Genomic DNA, 19,846 nt, shown 5'->3' on the forward strand with positions numbered 1-19,846 from the left:
AGCAAAGTCAGAAAAGATGAGGTCTTTAGATCTAAGATGCTCTTCTTGAACAATGACATTGACTAGTGGCTCCAAGAAACAGTTCCTATAGTGCGTCCAGCCTCTCCTAAGATTTTACCTATGAGTAGTGGAAGACAGACATCTTTGTCATGCTCCTGTTCTTTAAAAACTCCTTCCCATATTGATAACAAATGAAAAGCAGCAAAAACCCAAGGCCAGCACTGTTATTAGAACATTGAAAGGTCTCCTTGACTCCAAGAAACAAAAGCAATCAGCTAATGTATTATAATTCTGTGTTACTTTGGTACAGTGTTGTAAGTTAGATTTCCATCCATTAGAGGCCCAGAGCAATTCAATTAATTCTCACACACTTCTCTTGGATGAGTAGTGAACTCTGATTACTGTTGCATTAGCAGATGCAAATCATTTTCCAGATAAAATAGCGAATTGAAAATTAAACAAATGTGCTTTACTTAAATATCACCCTTTCCTAAAATGAAAGAATTTTGGAGATCCAGGCTCCCAGCGAAAGTATCCTAATCAAGAGTTTCTAAGAAAGCATTTCATGGCACCAAAGCATTTAGAAAGACAGCCTATTGTGTATTTTCACAGGGTTGGTTGCAAATCCTTTCCAAATATGTCATATTGAAAACTGGGGTCTCAAGTGTTTGAAACAGACTGCTGTTTAACTTTTGCTTCCAATCTGAGGTTAATATTTTTAGAAATACAAGCCATCACTCTTTCAAAAAATCTTTCCTCATTCATCTTCTGCACACCTTGTTATATCGGGTGATGTGAATACGGGTGTCTGTAGAGCATGGAGTTTCTAGAGACCAGAGTGTCTCAGATCTCTGCAATACAAAGCGCTGGGGGAGAGAACTTGCCTGAAGTGTCTTTCTACCAGTGTGAGTGAAGGAATCTGATGAGAGGAGATTTTCATTTTAGGTATTATTTACTTATTTATAGACAAGTGTTAAAATAGAAGAGGGATATTAGCATTATTTTCAGGATGTAAACATTAGCCTAATAATTAGTTCTACTGGGCATTGACTTTTTGTTTTCAGTTTTCTTCCTTTCAAAATATCAAATCCAGGGTCAGGGATTTAGCTCAGTGGTTTCGCTGCCTGCTGCGCAAGCGCAAAGACCCGAGTTCAATCCCCGGTACCAAAAATAAAAAAATAAAAATAAAAATATCAAATCCAAATTCTTAAAGCATTGATTCCAGGTGCATAGTGGTCGTTAGGCCGAACTTTTGTACTCTCATCCCTGTAGAATACAACCGTTTTTTTCCTTTTTTTTTTTTTTTTTTGGGTACCGGGGATCGAACTCAGGTCCTTGTGCTGCGAGGCAGGTGCCGGAACCACTGAGCTAAATCCCCGGCCCAACAACCGTTTTTTCAATACCAACCCATCCCCCCTCAATATTTTTCATTATTTAAACTTGAGCGCTATATAAAAAAAAATCATTACATAATCACTGATAACGATTGCGCAAAGAGGATTGGATGTATCTGATTCCTTCCCTTTAGGGGTAATTCTCATGTGCATCTCTTCCATGTCCCCAGATGCATTTTGTAGACACATTTGTTATACTTGATAAGGGAAGAAATGGCACAGCATCCAGTTGCTGCACTTTCCAAGTCATTTCATCCAGATTTCTCCATTCTGAGTTTTTCAGTTTCCTGTATGTTAGTAACTGAGTGAAGAAGCCCTTAGCCAGGATTCTTTTTATCAATTCTTTAATGTTTTTAACTGGTAAATTAAAATATTGAAAGTACATTTTCCTCATGTTATAAAATGAACTCATTCTTGGCCCAGAACCCAATCCTGTGAATGTGTGAGAGGTGTGCACTTCCCAGGGGATGTAACCTAAGGATTTTATTTAATTTAAACTGTCCTTTGAATCTAACAGTAATTTGGTGTAGGAGAGGAATAAGATCTTTATCAACAAAGAGCTGCCAGAAGCCCAACTGTTTCTTGAGTAGCTGTAATAGATGAATAATGCTGCAACCAACTGTGCATTTCAGTTTTAGCTCAGAAAGCTTTTCAGCTAATGCTGATGGTATTCCATCCATGTGTTCATCTTGGAGCACAGTTGTTTCCATCTGACTTTCATTACTTTTCTTGAGAAGATCAGTGTTACAACTAGAAACAGAAAAGCAGTCAAAGTAATCGCAAGTGGCAATCAGTGAACTAGAACAATTTTTGCTTGGGCACAAATGTTTCATCCTAAAGAAATTATATTTCCTTAATTCCAGGACACATTATTTTCCCAGGGCTGTAAGGACTGTGGGTAAGTTCTAGGGCTTCCTCCCATAACAACGGGGGCAACTCATTCCCTACCTAGGAGACTTGTCCCTTTCTACTTTTTTATTATTTAAAAATGCTTTATTAAAGGTGAAACTCCTCTCTCTATAGTTATATCCTTCAGAATCAAAAACTTGGGTCTTGGAGTAAATTGAACCCTGTCTTCTGATGTTTTCAGATAGTGCTTATTCCCACTCCTTAATTTTTCCTTTGCTGCTATGAGTTTTGCTTTCTCCTATGGAGTATCTTTGATTTCCTTCATCACTACTGCTTGGAAAAAGCTCAGATTTTACTATATCCCTCTTACCGGTATCGTGCTGAAGAAAAATTAGGGTTTCATTCAGCTTTTTGAAGTTAGTACATGTTTGTATTACATACTGTCTGCATTCCTTGTGGAGAGTTGGTACAAGTACATAGCACACCTTAGTTTTTTTCCCTCCTCTTTCTTCCCCCTCCATCACTTGATTGCCTTCTCATTTGAACAGAATCTATCTCCCTACTTGCTATTATCTTTTATTTTGTTCTTTACTTATAATTTGGGTTTCTCATATAATAGAAACCATGTGATAATTAAGCTTGTATGTCTGATTTATTTCACTTAACATTATGGTCTCAAGGTGCATCCATTTTCCTGCAAATTACTCAAGTTTATCTTTTTTATGACAGAGTAATACTCTATTGTACATAAATACTACATATTCTTTACCCATTCATCTGTCAGTAGACATATAAGCTACTCCCGAAATTTAGCTATTAGGAATTATGCCTCTAATCTCCAGTACAGCTCTGCTATTTACTAGATGTTCTAACTGGGTGAATTATTCCTTGCTATGAGTGGTAGCAAAGGTAAACAAAAGACACATGGTATGGTGGTCAAAAAAGACAGTAATCGAGTTTAATCAAAATTAGTCTACAATTATAACCTCTAAGAATACTTGGAAGGGTTTTGAGGGAACCCGGGGCCTCAGTGTGCTCCAGGAAGGACTATGGAGGCTGTGTGTTTAGGACGGGAAGGAGACCAGGTGTGTGCTGGGATGTAGGTGTTGCCAAGGTGGGAGAGCCATGTTTTCTACCAACCAAAGCAGGCCAGTGTCTAGAGGTTGGAAGGGGAGTGGAGTGAGATGAGGCCAGACAAGTGCAGAGTTGTGTAGGCAATTTTGAGAGTTGGAGTTTTATTTCAGTAAAAGGGAAAGCTGATGTTGGGCTCGAAGAATTTACAATATCTGATACACATATTTATCAGACTTGCTCTCATGCTAGCTAGAATAGACTGGTGAGGACCAAATTACACATACGTCAGTCAATTAAGAGACCGTTGTCACCCAAGGGCAGGTTCCTTTGCTATGTACAACAACCCCATGAAGTTTAAACCAGAAGCAATGCTCTCCAGGTGTTAAGTCACGGACACAGCAGATAGACTGCCTGCAAGTGATCCCAATTCCACCAACTTGGCTGAGTTGCCATTTCCCCTATTTTCCTGTTTCAACTTTTGTGAAGGGATGGTCATGACAGGATCAACTTCATGTTGAAGAATTGATATGAGTCCTGATAATGAATCTCCAGTAAATTATTTTATTCTGATAGGCTTCGCCTTATATTTCACCTTATGTTTATTGTTCAGGCTCAGGAATTCTTTTTCTTTTTAGATTTTGTCTGGAAGTGGAGATGAATATGAGGGAGGAATATGACCAGATTGTTTATTGTCCTTCCAAACTATTTTTTGCTGGCATATCAGAGAAAGCAGAGAACCTGTGAGAGAAAAGGCATTGTGTGGACCATCTGTTATATTCCTCTTTCTTCTGTGATCCATTTTGTCATGGTATAAATACTTGATGCCTTGAATGTTGCATTTTAAAAAAATGATGGTCATACTAGGACCTGTTACATGTCCTATATTAATCTGGCTTTAAACCCAAACTTCAGCAAACTGTGCCTCCTCTAGCATAATGTGGAACAGTAATAAAACATTTCCATGAGATTGTATCCAGGCTCTTCCCATTGGGATCCGTTCACCTTATTCATAACACTCCTTGTCTTCCAGGAATCCCAGGAAGTGACTATGTGAATGCCAACTACATAGACGGCTACAGGAAACAAAACGCCTATATTGCAACACAAGGATCTCTCCCTGAGACATTCGGGGACTTTTGGAGAATGATATGGGAACAGCGGAGTGCCACAGTAGTCATGATGACAAAACTAGAAGAAAGATCCAGGGTAAGGAGAAGTATCCACCACTGCACAGTCCACTCAGAGAGTCTGTGTTGCATGTTTTTTTCTATTCACAATCTAATCTTTCCCTAAGGTTAACTTTTTCTGGCAGATACTAATCTGTGAATGAGTGTCAACACTCTGATAAAATTATTATTTAAAATTGTGGGAGTCTTTTCAAAATTTCTCCTATGTTGAGATATTCTGATTGATAAAAGGGGGTAAAAGCATTCAAGAACATATACAATTTAATGAAAGAATATAAATGTCAGCTTGAACCTCTTCCTAAAACTCACATTGAACAAGAAACCACAAGCTCTTGGGAGAATCTCATCAATGTGTACATCCTCAAATTTTCAACCTTTTGTTTCTCACAATCTGTAGGGTAAGATCTAAATACTATAATAGAAATTGTTACTTAGTTATTCAAATTAGCATAAGTTAATTCAGGGCAGCAAGAAAAATGCTATGGCTTAACATAAGGCTGACAAAACATGTAAGTACACAGAGGGCATTTTGCTAGTTTAGACTTCTCCAAAGTGAATAGATTTTAATAAGCAGTCATTGCTTGTTAATGTCCAAGAAAGGAGTTTTATTCATCTTATGGGTCCAATATAATGGCGCATGACACATTAGTTAAATGCTGTTGATTTAGAAAATGAAAACAGAATGTGTAAGCAGCGTGCCATATTCCCCACTATACGTGCAAATTTTGTTACCATCGGAAGAAAATCTTCAACCTGAGATCTTAATGGAGGAATCTCTGAAAAGGACAGCATGTGTGCTCACTGATACATGGGGACATTGAAGGTTGAGTTGGAGATCAAGTGAGAGGTCTCTTTCACTGTGGTCACTTAAAGAGAATACTTAAAAGGAACCAAAGCCTAATTCCTGGGAAGCCAGTTAAAGGCTGCCTAGAGCGTTAATAAAGGAAAAGGATATATATATGACACGAAAAACTGCAACTGTTATTAAAGGTAGAAATCCAAAGGTACAGTACACAGCTGGTTTAGCAAACCTGAAAAGCAATGGCATCATTCCAAAACATCTGAATTTCTTAGAGATGTTAAAATATTGTCTTAAAAGAACATACATAAAAATGACTATGACACTGAAGACAAATATTTGTCGCCAACTTCATATGTAAACTCCAATCCAAGGTCATAAACCGATCCCTCACTGGTTTGTGCTCAGGAGAGCCACTGTATGCAAGCAGTTTCTTTAAAAAAGCAACCTCTGACCCAAATTGTTCCTTGGATATAACAGTTAATAACTTTCCGGGTCTAACATATATTAAGTCCATTGATACATTGCAAAAGCCCTGTGAGGTAAAACCTGGTATGATTTCTACCTTATAAGTGAATAAACCAACACCCAAACAAACTAGAAAAGGTCCTCCACTGTCATTTCCTTACCAAGATTATAGATTGGAACTGAAGGCAGACATTCTGGCTCCAGAACACACATGCTTCACACTACCCTGTAACACTTCCGTGAGGCTGAGACCGCTGAGCTATTATTTTACAGCATGGGTGTAAATCCACAGCCTACCCTGTCTGTTCCTCCTGAAGATACCAGCTGGTAACAAGCAGTCATTTGCAAAAGCTGTTTTCAGTAAAATACACATTTTATCTTGACACTGCAGGCCTTCATTAAACTGAGCACAGAAACTTGTTTTGAAATAACCAAATGAAATTCTGCCCTCTTTTCTCCCTAATTGCTTCTAATAATAAAGTTAGTTCTAACTGGCCCCATTGTCACTGCGACATCTGATGGTAATGAGCAGTTCTGGGCAGAAGGCATTGTGACTTAAATACCTGCACTTTATCTTCCTGTTGCAGGCTACCTTTTCCCTCACTCCTCAGACAGAGGAACTTATTTGGAAGTTACTAAATGAACCTTTGTTTGCTCCCTTCATTAATTACTCTTTGCTCTTGCAAGTTAGCTTTCTCCTGTGTTAAATGGCTTAAGGACACCAATTGAAATGCTGTCTTGTGAATTTTATTCTGCATGGATTCAATCTGTGCCTAAGCTTATGATGACCTGAATAAGCCAGTGGGCAGTTGAGTCCCAGTCATCATCAGTGTGACAATACAAACGAGTCCTGACCCCCAGAACCTAAAGGCCCTTTGTTCTGTGTGCTAGAACACTTGGGAAGAAATACCCCTATGTATGGGCAAATTCACCAAAGTGCTTTCCTCCTCGAATCCTCCCATCTGACCCTTCTCCTGCCTGGCTGTTCTTTTACCTAAAGTAGCAAGAAGAAAGAGGAAGGTATTTTTGGATTCTTAGGACTTAGGTGGAATCTCACTATAAAAACAATGTTCTGAATAGTGGTTAGTTATTACTGAAATATATAGCTTCATACTTTAAGAACATTGTGGGTTCTGTGGACTGACCTGGAAACTCCCATGAATCCTCAATTCCCAGCAGCCAGCTTCAAAGCAGACACTTCAATACCTTGGCTCCACTTCGGAACCACCTGGAGTCTCCTAATAAAGGGAGGTGGTCCGGGTCCCATGGTATAAACAAATCATCTCTGTAAGAACTTATGCCTAAAGTTTCATTATTTAGATTGAGTCAGGTCTTCAAGATAAAATCCCTCCCCACAGTGTATGAAAAAGTGTGCACGTGTTAACACTTATGTGCAGAGCTCCAAGAAGGAATGCTTTCCAGTCCCATGTCTTGGCTCAGGTCTTGTCTAGCCCTGCCTTGCTGTCTGATGGGGTACAGGTTGCAGACCCCCTTTTGGGAATATGTGGAAAGGCTCCTGTGGATATCGCCTGAAAGAAGGGGTGTGGCAAGCTGGTGGAGTGTCTCGGCTGTTATTTGGTTAAAAGATTGGTGTCTGTGCCATTACCTCCACTTCCCCTAAAGCTGACCCCTGAAGAATGCAGTTTTAGTCCCCAGATGAAATGAATGCGTTTTTCCGTGGTTGACAGTGAATCTTCATCAGTCTCTCAGAGCCACTTGGCATGACTAGTTCTGCTCATTGTTCCCCATGAGGCGCCCTGCATTCTGGTCAGGAAGAAGAAGAGCTCAGTACATGGGACGCTTTTGTGCTTGGGATCCCTGGGGTACGTTCTCCAGAATGCGGATCCAGTACAGGGAACTTGTTAATCAGTCTGCTAATAGAACAAAATGACATTCTGGCTGCTATTGTTATTGTAACCCTACCTTGAAGTAATGTAATAGAAAAGACACAACTTACAGAGACGCAGGTTACATACAGTGATGACTGTCCCTGAAGATAACATTTTTGACACTAAATTTCCTTTGGGTTAGGTTTTGCCTTCCCTCTCTATTCCCCTTTCTAATTGATCAATCCACTGACTGAGGTACTGGGGATTGAACACAAACCCTTCACACTGAGCTACATACCTGGTCCTTTAAAAACATTTTTTTAAAATTTTGAGACAGAGTCTTACAAGTCACTAAATTGCCCAGGCTGATCTTGAAATTTCAATCTTTCTGCCTCTGTCTCCCAGGAGCTGGAATGACAGGCATGTACTACCACACCTGGCTCCCAGCCCTTTATTATTATTTTTTTTCTTTTTTGAGGCAGGGTCTTACTCAGTTGCTCAGGCTAGCCTTGAACTTACAGTCCTCCTGCCTCAGCCTCCTAGAGTCCTAGGATTACAGGCATGTGCCACTATGACCAGCTTCTGTATTTTATGATGCTAAGGAATTCTCCCCTTACAAGTAGTCTCATGTTTCAGGCTTTCTGTTTTGTCTGGAGCTGGCTCACTCATTCTGGCTGAGGTTTGTCAGCGGTGCTTGTAACTGTCCCTGAGTTAGAAGAGCTCCAAGACAAAAGGCTGCTGAGCTGGACCACATGTGTTACAAGTTTCACTGATTCTCTTTCTAGATAACTGACAATTCTTAGCATTGGAATACTAAAGAAGCCTACAACAGTGTGAATCTAATTTAGGACTTAACTTGATCATTGAAAACTTAAATTCTTTATTTTTCAAATGCTGTCACTCTACTTCAGTTATGGCCTTGAGAGAATCCTCAGCTGCCACTGTTTGCAGTAATATCTTGTGAAACTGCTTTCACTATGTATACATTCAGTTACAAAACCCGAGAAGAAAATTGTAGGATGTATATTTCATGAGTTTCATTGGGATATATAAAGAACCAAAACGAAAGTCAGCCTAATAGCTGGAAATTTTGATCGTAAAGTATGATTGCTTCTTGAAACAGATCAACGTGCAACTGCTGTAGAGTGTACTGTGTAATACAAGATACTGTTAGTAGGTTTCACTCCACAGTTTCCATGTGTATTGCCAAATCCTCTCAAGTTTTTCGGAGTTCATTGATTCTTTATCAAGTCATTCCCGTGCCCCGAATGTGGTCTCTAATTGTTTCCATGTTTCATAACATGCCAATAAGGACATGAATTGGGCTGAGCAACCACATGGAGGGGAAAGAACGTTGGAAAAAATGAAACACTGGCAGGAAAGGAAAATGTATACAGCTGGGGTTTCCACTGCAAGGATATTATTTGTGGGTCGTGAGCATGTGGTTGGCAGCCTCCTCTGAAGAATTACAGTTTCTGAAGTAGGATTGGCCGAGGTGATTCCTGGCCCCAGGAACTCTCTTTATTTAGTGGGTGACTGTCTGCTCTCTTCCTTTCATCTGTATACTCTTGGCTATTTCTCCTCTACTTTCTCTCCCATGTTTAGAGACACAAGACAAAGGGAATGTGGAAGGCTCCTCTTTGGCAAATTCTGGAGCAGCTTTGATGAGTTATTTAGATGCTGAAATGGCTTAAATGAGGTTAAGGAGGTGACTGTCACTCACTTGTCCTCACCAGCCTGCTGAGCTGAGCATTGAGATTATTGATATTTACACAGTCTTTTAAGTTTTTTTGTGAGGACTGATTACTTAAAGAACTATTATTATGGCTTGACTTGATGCTATAAATATTGGCATGGAGGAGAAAATTTTTGACCGCCAACAAATGCCATGTGATTTGAATTGTCATGCAGTGAGGGCCACGCCCCTTGGCATTGAAAAGGTAAGGATGGAAGTGAAGAAACTCTGAATCCTGTTTTCTGCTCCCGAGGAGAGATCCATGCAAACCAGGAATGGCAGTCCCTACTAGAGCAGATCAAATGTTTTGTGTATCACAGCAGTGGTTGTTTCTTAGACCAGAAAAAATGAAAAGACTTACATCACTGAATTTTATTGTTTGTGCTAATGAGTGGAGGTTAGATGTTGTCAAGGCCAAAGAAGCTGGACTGGTGTTTCTTTACTACATTAGTAGTTTAGGGGATTAGGACACCAAGAATTGACCTTTGGCCAGTAAACACTTCTGACCCAGTGACCACTTACCCCTCCCGTCCTCTAGTGTCATTTTGGTCAACTTTCCCCAACAGAGAGTTGGGGTGAGGTGGGAACACAGTCACATTTTGTTCTGTGGCTAAGAGGGCAATTTTGAGCAAGAAACAGCAAGAAAGGAGATACTGGTCAAATGGTTTCTTCTTTTTCTATGTAATGAATCTTGAAATGCTTTTCAGATTGTGAGGTCTTTTTGGGTTAAAATTTGACTGAACCACGTGGAAGCATATAAATGACAGTAAGTTATTGTTTTCATTGTTGTTATTGGTTTTGGGAAGCCCAGTCATGGCCAGTGGCAGACTTCATTCTTGGCCTCTCTGGCTTGTCAGGGTTCGGTGAGTTTAATGGAGAGCAAATGTTTTCCAAATACCAGGTCTGTGTCCTTTCCCAGATAGAACTGGAAGCACCGAAGGCCTTGAACATTTAATTTTTCAAACTGCAACCTAAAGTCCTGTCTATCTAGGGCAACAGAACTGCTTTTTCCTTAAGCAACTTTAGGAACAGCAGCACAGACATTGCCTTTGGAGTCTGCATGATGTATGGGATTGTTTTCAAAGTGGTGGATACTGAATGTAAACGGGACATTGGCAACAAAAAGAATGGTATTCATGTTGGCAACCAAAAGGATGTTTGGGTCCTTATCTAACAAGTTCCACACTCTTGATTTTTCTCTGTCAGCAAGCAGTGTCAGAGAAAAGAGAAAGAATCCCACCAGCTTCTTGCTGTTTGTTAGCTGTTTGGGTTTTCTACCTTCTTTCCCTTTTCAGCTGCCTCTCCTTAGAATGGGAGCCTACAGATGTGGCTCCACACATTGTTATTAGAGAGACATGGTAACCTAAGGAAAAGCTGGACGGAGGAGGAGATGCAGTTCTGCTCCCCATGACTTTGTGCAGAGGCCTTCTCATTCTACGCATCCATGTCTGTGGCACTCTCGGGTCGGATTAGGTTACTCCTAAGGTTTTGAGAAGTGTGAATTATTTTCTGTGCTTTCCAGTGTTTAGCATCCAGTTGGTGTATGTTTTTTCTCTGTCTATCAACAGCATCTCAGGCAAGGATGATGTTCAGTTAACATGCACTGCTGAGTTGTACTGGTGGTGAGATTTTTAGAATGCATGTATTCATGCTGAAACTTTTCCTTGCATTGATACACTAAGTCACCTGATGATACTGGTGGGAACAGTGGTAATGGAATGTGACTAGATCACAGGCAATCTTGTGGCAGATAAGGCAAAAGCAGAGGTAGCCTTAGAGCTAGCTGAGGTACCCATATTCACTGGAGAAGTTGTTATGGATGGGATAAATACTCCAAGGAGCCAACCCATATGTGCAGAGCTGATATCCAAATGCTACCCGGACATTAAAAAGGGTCACTTGGTCTGGCTTTAACACAGTGCCAGAAGTTTGACACATGTCCCTATCACTGAAATGGGGGAAGTCATTCTGGTGTGCAGGGAAGCTTTCTGTCCCAACTTCTAGCAGAACATCAGACATAAAATATGGGGTGTTTTTTTTTAATGGTTTGGAAAGTTTTAAAATGGCTCAATGAACTCGTAAGCAATTTTATACAATTTGAATTACTTAGAGAATAATATTTTTCAACTTTTTGGTTGTGTATGTGAATGGTTATGACTTCATTGGTGGTCAGATGCTTTAATGTCACTCTCATTTCGATTATTTTATTGCTTCCTGATCGTCCACGGAACAGTAGTCAGCAAAAATGAAATGCAGCACGGGAAAACACAAACTGGCCTGACCTTTGGGAATAAGTATGGCCAAATATTAGTTGAGTGCAGAGAAAAGCACTATGGCTCACTGAGATGAAACTTATTGTGGAAAATCACAATATTCCTGGCCTGAAAACCTACCAGAAGTTATTATAACTCATAGAAATTAGTTTTCTTTTATTACAGTGCTCCTTATTAAATGGCTGTTGATAAGTGGATACCCAGCATAACTGAGTTGTGTTTTCTAATGTGAACATACTTATCCATTCCTCATAGAATCCTGACTCTTGAACAATGACTCGGCCCAAACTTACTACCATAGATATAAATTTATGGTTAATTTTATCAATAGTTATAGTGTCTTGTGTATTATTTATTGCCTATTTGAAGCTCTTCTTTGGCTAAATACTCTGATTCTAGGCAAGCTTTTCACAGCACCCTATAGTAAACACATTCTGTATGAGTGATGCTAGAACTCTTCAGAGGTTTAGGTTTATTACAACTGGAATTCTGGTGCTTTTCCATGCTTGATATGTCTTTGGTAAATTGAAATAAGATGGTTTTGTTTTCAGAAATTTAAATTGTTTTAGGCAATTTAAAAATAAGCCAATTTAAACCAAAGTGTAATTGACTACAGAGCTGAGCGTCTTTGTTGAGTGTGTACAGTGTGCCGAGCCCTTCTCAGCTGAGCCACGTGGGCGGAAAGATGGCCCAGAATGAGAGCCTCTCCCAGAGCATGGTGAGCACACCTACTGGGCCACCTCCTATCAGCTGTTTCTATGGATGAGATCTTCTCCTAAATATATTTAAATGTTTTATCATTCTACTAACCGAACTTTGGATGGTTCATCATAAACACACCAAAGTCAACTAATTCCATAGCATATATTTAGTGGCAGCCAACCTATTTTTTCCATAATTTTAGACTAATGAAACCTCCCTTTGAAACTGATCACTCTCCAGTGATAGAAACGTTTCTCTCAAATCCAGCTCCATACTTAAATCACCTCCTTCAGTTCAGCCTGGAGTAGTTACTGGGTAATGTTTTCCTAAGAACAAGCAGGTCTGAACCATTTAATCATACCCTGAGGTGGAGGGATCGTCTATGTTCACCTTGACAGCCCCAGAACTGCTCTCATCTTGCCTGCCTTGCACCTAGACTGTCCTGAATCGGTGTCTGCTGAAATTAATAGCATACTCCCTTTTTTGCACATTTGTGATACCCACCAAAATATCTGAGAATCAGTAACAGTGAGTGCCTGTTGAATGCTTGCACTAGCCATTAGGATGTTTTGGCATCATTGTTGAACCTGGCCATCGGCATGAAATGCCAGCTATTGTGCCCATTTTTCAGATGAAACCGCTAGGCTTCAGTCCTGGAAATAGAAAAGCAGCTTTTTGGCCATCCTGTGAGACTCTTCCTGGTCTTCCTTAAATCAGTCCTGAGGCTTCTTTTAGTCACCATAAAATAAAAAATAATAATAACGATAAAATAAAGGCAAAAATGAGTATTTGTATTCAGCAGCTGCTGCTTTCCAGTTCTGACACAATCAAAGGGAGCTCATTCCTCCTTTCTCGCACTCAGTTTTTTGCACAAAGCCTCCCAGATCGTAACTCTCTAGAAATACCTTAGAAGATTTTTCTTTCAGGGTATCAAGGTGGGAGAAGAGCTGTTTTCAGAGTAAAACGTTTCAAGAGAGGAAAATAGAACTAGTTCATTTGCATTAGCTAATTAGAAAATCATTTCTATTGTTCTATGTGTTTTTCTCACCACCCTTTACACCTACTCTCTAATATTGAAATCACAAATTATTTGTATACCACGTGGGTAAAAATGAAAGCCTTAAAATAATATTTGTTAGTAAAGGTAAGCACTGAAATTTCACTCTGAAATCAGATGTACCTTGTGCAGGCTACTTGGAGAATGAGGGTGAAGAAAGAAGTTCTGAGGGGCTGACTGGCAAAGGGAGAATATGTCACTGTAACTGCTGAGATGAGCTCAGGAGAAGAATCTAACCCCACTGCAGAGCCCATCCGTGTGCAGGTCCACATGTCTTAAGACGATTTGTTTTCATAAGCTCCTTTTGATATATTTCCTGAGTGAAATGGCAATGTTTAGATATATTGGCTTTAAAAATTGCTCCCAAATTTGCAGTTCAGTTTGCAACACTTTAAAACATTTCTTTTTGGAAAAGAATAAGATTAAAATACATTCTTTACTCTGAGTACAAAAGCAATTTGTTTTCTTCTTTTAGCTAGAAATTTTCATAGCATTTACTCCCTATAGTAAGGCAATGCTAGCAACGGTGTCAGACTCATTAGGATAAGTATGAGCATACTGTGGTTTAGTTTCAGTTTTTCCTACACTGTATGGGTGGGGCAGATTTGTAGAGAATCATTAAACAATTGAGTCACTTTTCTAAAAGTTACATAAAGGCTGGCTTCCACTTCCTCGTCTCCTATGTCTTACCTCACTAAACAGCCGGAATATAACGCATTCCCAGTTGTGAAATAGAACTATATTGAATTTGGTTCCGTACACTGAATTGACCTGAGAGATCCTTTTGTTGCATTACTGTGATGTCTTTGTGTATAGCATAGTGATGTTTGTTCTCATGGGATTTTAGCCATTGATTTTGAATTCAGAAAGTTGCCGTCCAGCAGAAACTGTTAAACAGTTTCAGTTTTTCTCTCCAGTTTTTAAACTCAAAAATCGCTGGCATCCTTTCTTGATAATTGCAGTATGAGGCCTACAAATTTACTTTTGTCCTCTGCAGCGAGACATCAACTTCACATCTATTTCACGGTCTAAAACAAAGCTTTCAGCCTCATTTTTGTAAACCCCCACCCCAATCATCACTACTTTAAGTAGCACTGATTGCTTTCAAGTGGCAGTCTTTGCTAATCACATCAGACACAACCTGGACTAAATGAGGTTGGAGAACAGATATCGGCAATGGATCCTGGTCATGCTGCATCAGTATTCTTCTTGAAAAAGATTTTCCTTTGTGTTCTTTTCTCTTTGAGGAGAGAGCATATGGTAGAAATAAAAACACTGGCATATTCTGTGCATTTAGGAAATATGCAAAATATTTTCAATCTTATTAAAACACAACTTTCCTATCTTACTCTGAACGCTTATGTTTGTTTTTCATCAAAAAAGGTGATGTTTGTGTGCTCTCACAGTTGAAAGGAATACACAAAATTCAAACCTTGAGAATTTAATTTCTGGCTTACCAGATAAACATACAGTAAATTTCTTACCTTCTTTATCTCGCAGAGAAAATTATGTAGAGGATAAAACCTCTGTGTTTTTACAAGGTCCAGATTCTACATGGAATGAGCCTGAGATCTCAGAGAAGTAGGTATAGTCATTCCTTAGGAACAAATTACAACATTATTCACAGACAGTTGCTAATATGTACTTTGAACATAAAAGCAAATAATTGTCTTATAATGTGAAACACTGGACCGAAAAATTCTAGTATCTATGATAATAATGCTCGATTGTCTTTTTTTAAGCCCAAAGATTGTGCGTTTTCAGTTCTTTTTGAAGTAAAGAATATGCTTCCCAATATAAAATAGTACTAGCTGTTTTCTTTACCTAGAGAAATGCATTTCATTTGGCTTCAGTTAAAAATCACTTCTATTTTTCTTTTAACCCAAGATAGAAAGGGTAAATGTATTCTGATCTATGGCCTTACCAGAAAATATAATACTGTGTTTGTCATTTTTCATTATGCTTTCTTATGCCCAACAGACACATTCAGTAAATTTGAGGCTTACTGCAGACTTGGAATTATTCTTTGTTGCGTGTTAAACTAATTGAGTTGAATATTTTTATGTGCTTTTGTTCCACTCCACATAGAAATTGTAGATTATTCATCTCGAATGAATTTTAAATTATTTAAACTTTGTACTGTTAGTGTACTACCCTCTGAGACCATTTTTAAGAAAACAAACAGATCTTTTCCTGCTAGACAGTGCAGATTTAATTTCTTTTGGACATAAATACCATTTATCTTGTATTTTTCTGAAAAATATATGCTTATGTTGTTTATTATACTTTGATAGATTTTCAAATTATTCCTACTTTGCTTTAAACAAACATATTTGGAAATTGTGATAGCATAAGATGAAATAGCTTGTGCCTTTTAGATCTTGATGGATGAATAGTATCCCACCCTGTAGTTTAAAATGCCTACATGTAATTTTCCTGATGTGAATCATAATATGTATCCCAGACAAATTTGTGTTTTTTCCCCAAACGCACTGAAATTTCAAATACCTCTCTCCTTATTTTACTGAGTGACAATCTGCAACTAATTTTTCTCAGGAAAATTGAATCTGTTACTGCTTAATATTCCTACCAGTTTGAAAAATGTGGTTTACATTGGCATCAGAGTAGTAATTTACATATATTGGGGTAACAAGAATGCACGCCAGAAAAGATCAACATAAAATAAAATGCAAAAAAAGCTGTTTTCCTTCAAAGCAAAGCTAATGGAGAAATTGATAAGCATCTGCACTGAGTGCCTCCCTTGTTTCTTTCAGGTGAAGTGTGACCAATATTGGCCCAGCAGGGGCACAGAAACCCATGGTCTAGTCCAGGTGACATTGCTGGATACAGTGGAGCTGGCCACATACTGTGTTCGAACATTTGCACTTTACAAGGTTTGTCTTTTGTCTTTCTGCCTTCCCCTTTATTTAAAGAAAACTTGTTCTGAGAAATCAAATCTCTCAAGCCTTTAACTTAAATCTTCACCCCACTGGCAACAGTAAAGAGTGAAATAATTCTTCCATTATCACCCAACAACTCTTCTCCTGTCTGGCCATGTATCAGTAAATATGAAACTTGTGCTCCAAACAAAAGTTTCAGCAAATGAAAAGTAGATGAAAAGGCACTAGTTCTTTTTGTAAAATATAATAGCATTCCTGATAGTTTACTCTGAACAATGGGTTGCTTCTCGCCTAAGAATTTTATCTTCCTGAGCGACTAGTTGTAATTTACAGACAGCTTGGAGTTTATGTCTCCAAAGCATGTGTTCCCTAAAAGGATACAAGGTGGAAGGAAGAGATTGAGAAAGCCCATCTTAGTGTAATGACTTACAGTTGCCACTGAGGTGCAAAGAGCAGACTTCAGCTTATGTTCCTGTGTCACAGAATGGCTCAAGTGAGAAGAGAGAAGTGAGGCAGTTCCAGTTCACCGCTTGGCCTGATCACGGTGTTCCAGAACACCCCACGCCTTTCCTGGCTTTCTTACGGAGAGTCAAAACCTGTAATCCTCCTGACGCAGGTCCGATGGTTGTGCACTGCAGGTAAGGCCCCCCAGACCAGGGGTTCTCCTTCAATCCAAAGGCTTTCGAGCAGTCGGCTCATTGGGTGTTCTCTTTGCAATTTGTTGATACTCCAGGAATTGAACTTAGGGCAGTAGGAAGGGTTTGAGAACAGGTGTAAATTCTCCCTGGAAACAGCAGGCAACAATGATCCATTGCTATTGTCTCCTTGGTATAAAAAGAAATTGATAAATTCAATATTAAGTGTATCTGTGGCCATAAATATATGTTTAAAGAGAAAAGTACTGTATTGATCTTGTAATTAGGGTCAAATTTCACCTCCTATGTTGAACATTCTTAGAAACATTTATATGAATTGTTTTGACTACAAAGTTTCACGGCCTGAAAAGAAATGCCTTTTATACATTATTAATATCAATTCACATATGACCAATATGCTAAGTAGATCTTTTAAATTTAGTTAATAAAATACAAAGACCTATAACTTGGAAGAAGCTATATATGCAAAGATAATGTTCCTGTATTTCTCTTTAAATGTCTAGTTTATACTTTTTGCTTAACTCTAACATCCTCTACATTACCATTGATACTCTATGTAGTGTTCAGATATTTTTAATATTAGCTGATTCCTTACAGTTGCCTGAGTTCTCTCAAGTATCACTACTATTCACGATACCTAGATTCTATATTTATTATTATATAAATGTATATCTCATGTAATCTCCTAATTGTTCTTTATAACCTGAGTAATTAAGATGTGTAAAAACTAGGGCTTTTAAAATAGGTTAATGAAATTTAAGTATGGAAATTTTTTAAATGATAAAGCATCTATCTTAAAAAACTTGAATTAAAAATTAATAGCATAACTCTCTTTCACAACCCATAAATACCCTAGCAAAATAAAGTAGACCCTGACAATGAAGTCTTGCTTGCAAGAAATGAGGGGACAATGGATAGATCAGAATAAATGCAGTAAAGGCACCAGCCAATCCATGCAGCACAATGGTAATTGTTAAATAATGGCCTGGCAAGACAATGTGCTTCTTTTCTAAGAAATGTTTTTTTTAAGTAAAAATCAGTCATAGGATTACCTTATATTTACGTAGAGTAGTTTGCAAATTCTAAAACATTTCCATCATGATTTATTTTGTTTGATGTTCATAACAAATGTGTTCTGTGTGTTTGGCTAAGAGAAACATAAGTGAGCACATACAGGGTTTGACTCAATATTAATAGTCAGGAAAAAGATGATGGTGGCACCATGATGACTTGTTGTCTAGCTCTTGCCCCTGTAAAGCTAAAATAGGGGATATTCTAAACCAGTCCCTCGGTGGTAGTGGTCGTGCAACACTGAACATTATTTTTATTAATTTGAGTAAATGGTTCTGCATTATGAGAGTAGATTTCTCTTTCTCCAGCCTGTTGGTTCTGAAACAGGCACTAGTTTGACCAGTTTGCCCACTGTTGTATAGACATTTTTGCAGACTTCAAAGAAACAATGTGCCTGGTTACATGATACAGGTGCTTGGCACAAGTTGAATTGCCTTACTTGTTGATAAAGATTATACATGCATAACATGAAATGTTTTCAGATAAAGTTTGGCCAAAGGTAGGGAAACAGAAAATTTGGATTCAGAACAAATGATCTCATATGCCTAGTTGGAAAAATAAAATAAACACATACCATTAATTCTATGTACAGTTATAGGAACAAAAATTAGGAAACTTAACTTGGAAGTTCTTGCTAAAAAGAGCATTATGGTGTTTGTATTGCATTTTGAAATACAGCATATTCCCTCTCTAAAAATGTGCTTCCAGTGAAGTATAGGCATAAGAAAACTAAGATACATTGATAATCTTAAAATGCCTGTTGATCAAAAGCAAGATGTATGCTTTACCCTAGGCATTTTGAGAGACCCAAAAAAGTTTGTAAGCAAGTATGTGCAAGAGGACATATACCAATAATGAGAACATACATATCACACTCACATACACACACCCCCCACACACACACACACCACTATGGAATCACCTTTGAGAGCGTCAAGCTGCTCAGGAGAAATGAGGAAATAAAGAAATAAAGATGAATGTGCAGAGCTAATAGCTGCTGACATTTGGAAGTGCAGTGCCCGAGGCTCTGGAGAAGCTCTGTATTGAAACAAACCACTTAAGAGTAGGTATGTTGATGGAAGAAATTTGTTACCGATTTCAAAACAATAAGGGAAGAGTGCAGCATAAATTGAGCTCTGTGAAATGATCTGTGTTTCACCATAGTAATCTCATGTGTCTGGTAAGAAGTGTTGGCCTCTTTATTTAGGAAAGGTCATGTCAAAATAAGCAACATCCAAACGATCGTGAGTCCTGGATTTGGATATAAATGTGTTAAAAGTTGAAAGGATATAATTTTTCTGATAGAGCACAGATTAAAGTCATTCTAAACAGCTGTTACTCATGTGGTGTTCCAGAAATGTTAGTTTAGAAACCATCCCTACATTGTAAGAAACTATGCAAAAAGCCAAAATAGCCAAGTCGCCAAGGGATATTGATCTCAGTTACCATGATCATGTTACAGATAATCACAAGAAGACTCTGAAATATATAAACTGTATTTCATGTTTTTGCTTCTCGCCTGATGTACTCAGATTTTTTTTCTTTGTATTAAAGAGGTAGTGACAAATTTACAAGTCTAAGCCTTCTACCAAACCGGTCCAGTGAGAATGGAGGAGGATTTAAGAGAAGTTGGTAGTAGCCAGAATGGAGTTGAAGGAGTAGGACTGAGAGAGAAAATCCATCTTCCTCCAGTGGTTCTGTCTAGTAATAAATAGACTAGGGTTAAAAGAGCATTAAATAAGTAAAAATCCTAAAATCAATAGTAAGAATTATGGGGATGGGCTACTGTTATAAGTGGAGAGAAGACCTCGGAAAATCAAGAAGGAAATAGTTTCCAATATTCACAAAAGAG

General features: G+C 38.4%; 1 protein-coding gene across 25 annotated transcripts in view; it reads left to right on the forward strand.

Moving 5' to 3' along the window:
- Ptprd (protein tyrosine phosphatase receptor type D) overlaps positions 1 to 19,846 on the forward strand; it is a 403,506-nt gene that overhangs the window by 336,462 nt on the left and 47,198 nt on the right. For all 25 annotated transcript variants that reach the window (XM_087183457.1, XM_021252829.2, XM_087183441.1 and 22 more), the window contains 3 exons: positions 4,348 to 4,523; positions 16,142 to 16,261; positions 16,751 to 16,905. In XM_087183457.1, coding sequence (XP_087039583.1) covers positions 4,348 to 4,523; positions 16,142 to 16,261; positions 16,751 to 16,905 — 451 coding nt within the window. The remainder of the gene's footprint in view (positions 1 to 4,347; positions 4,524 to 16,141; positions 16,262 to 16,750; positions 16,906 to 19,846) is intronic.

Source organism: Heterocephalus glaber, unplaced genomic scaffold, assembly GCF_053883595.1.
Source record: "Heterocephalus glaber isolate CG9 unplaced genomic scaffold, H.glaber_assembly_v1.0 deba00001481, whole genome shotgun sequence".
In the NCBI taxonomy this organism is placed as follows: Eukaryota; Metazoa; Chordata; class Mammalia; order Rodentia; family Bathyergidae; genus Heterocephalus; species Heterocephalus glaber.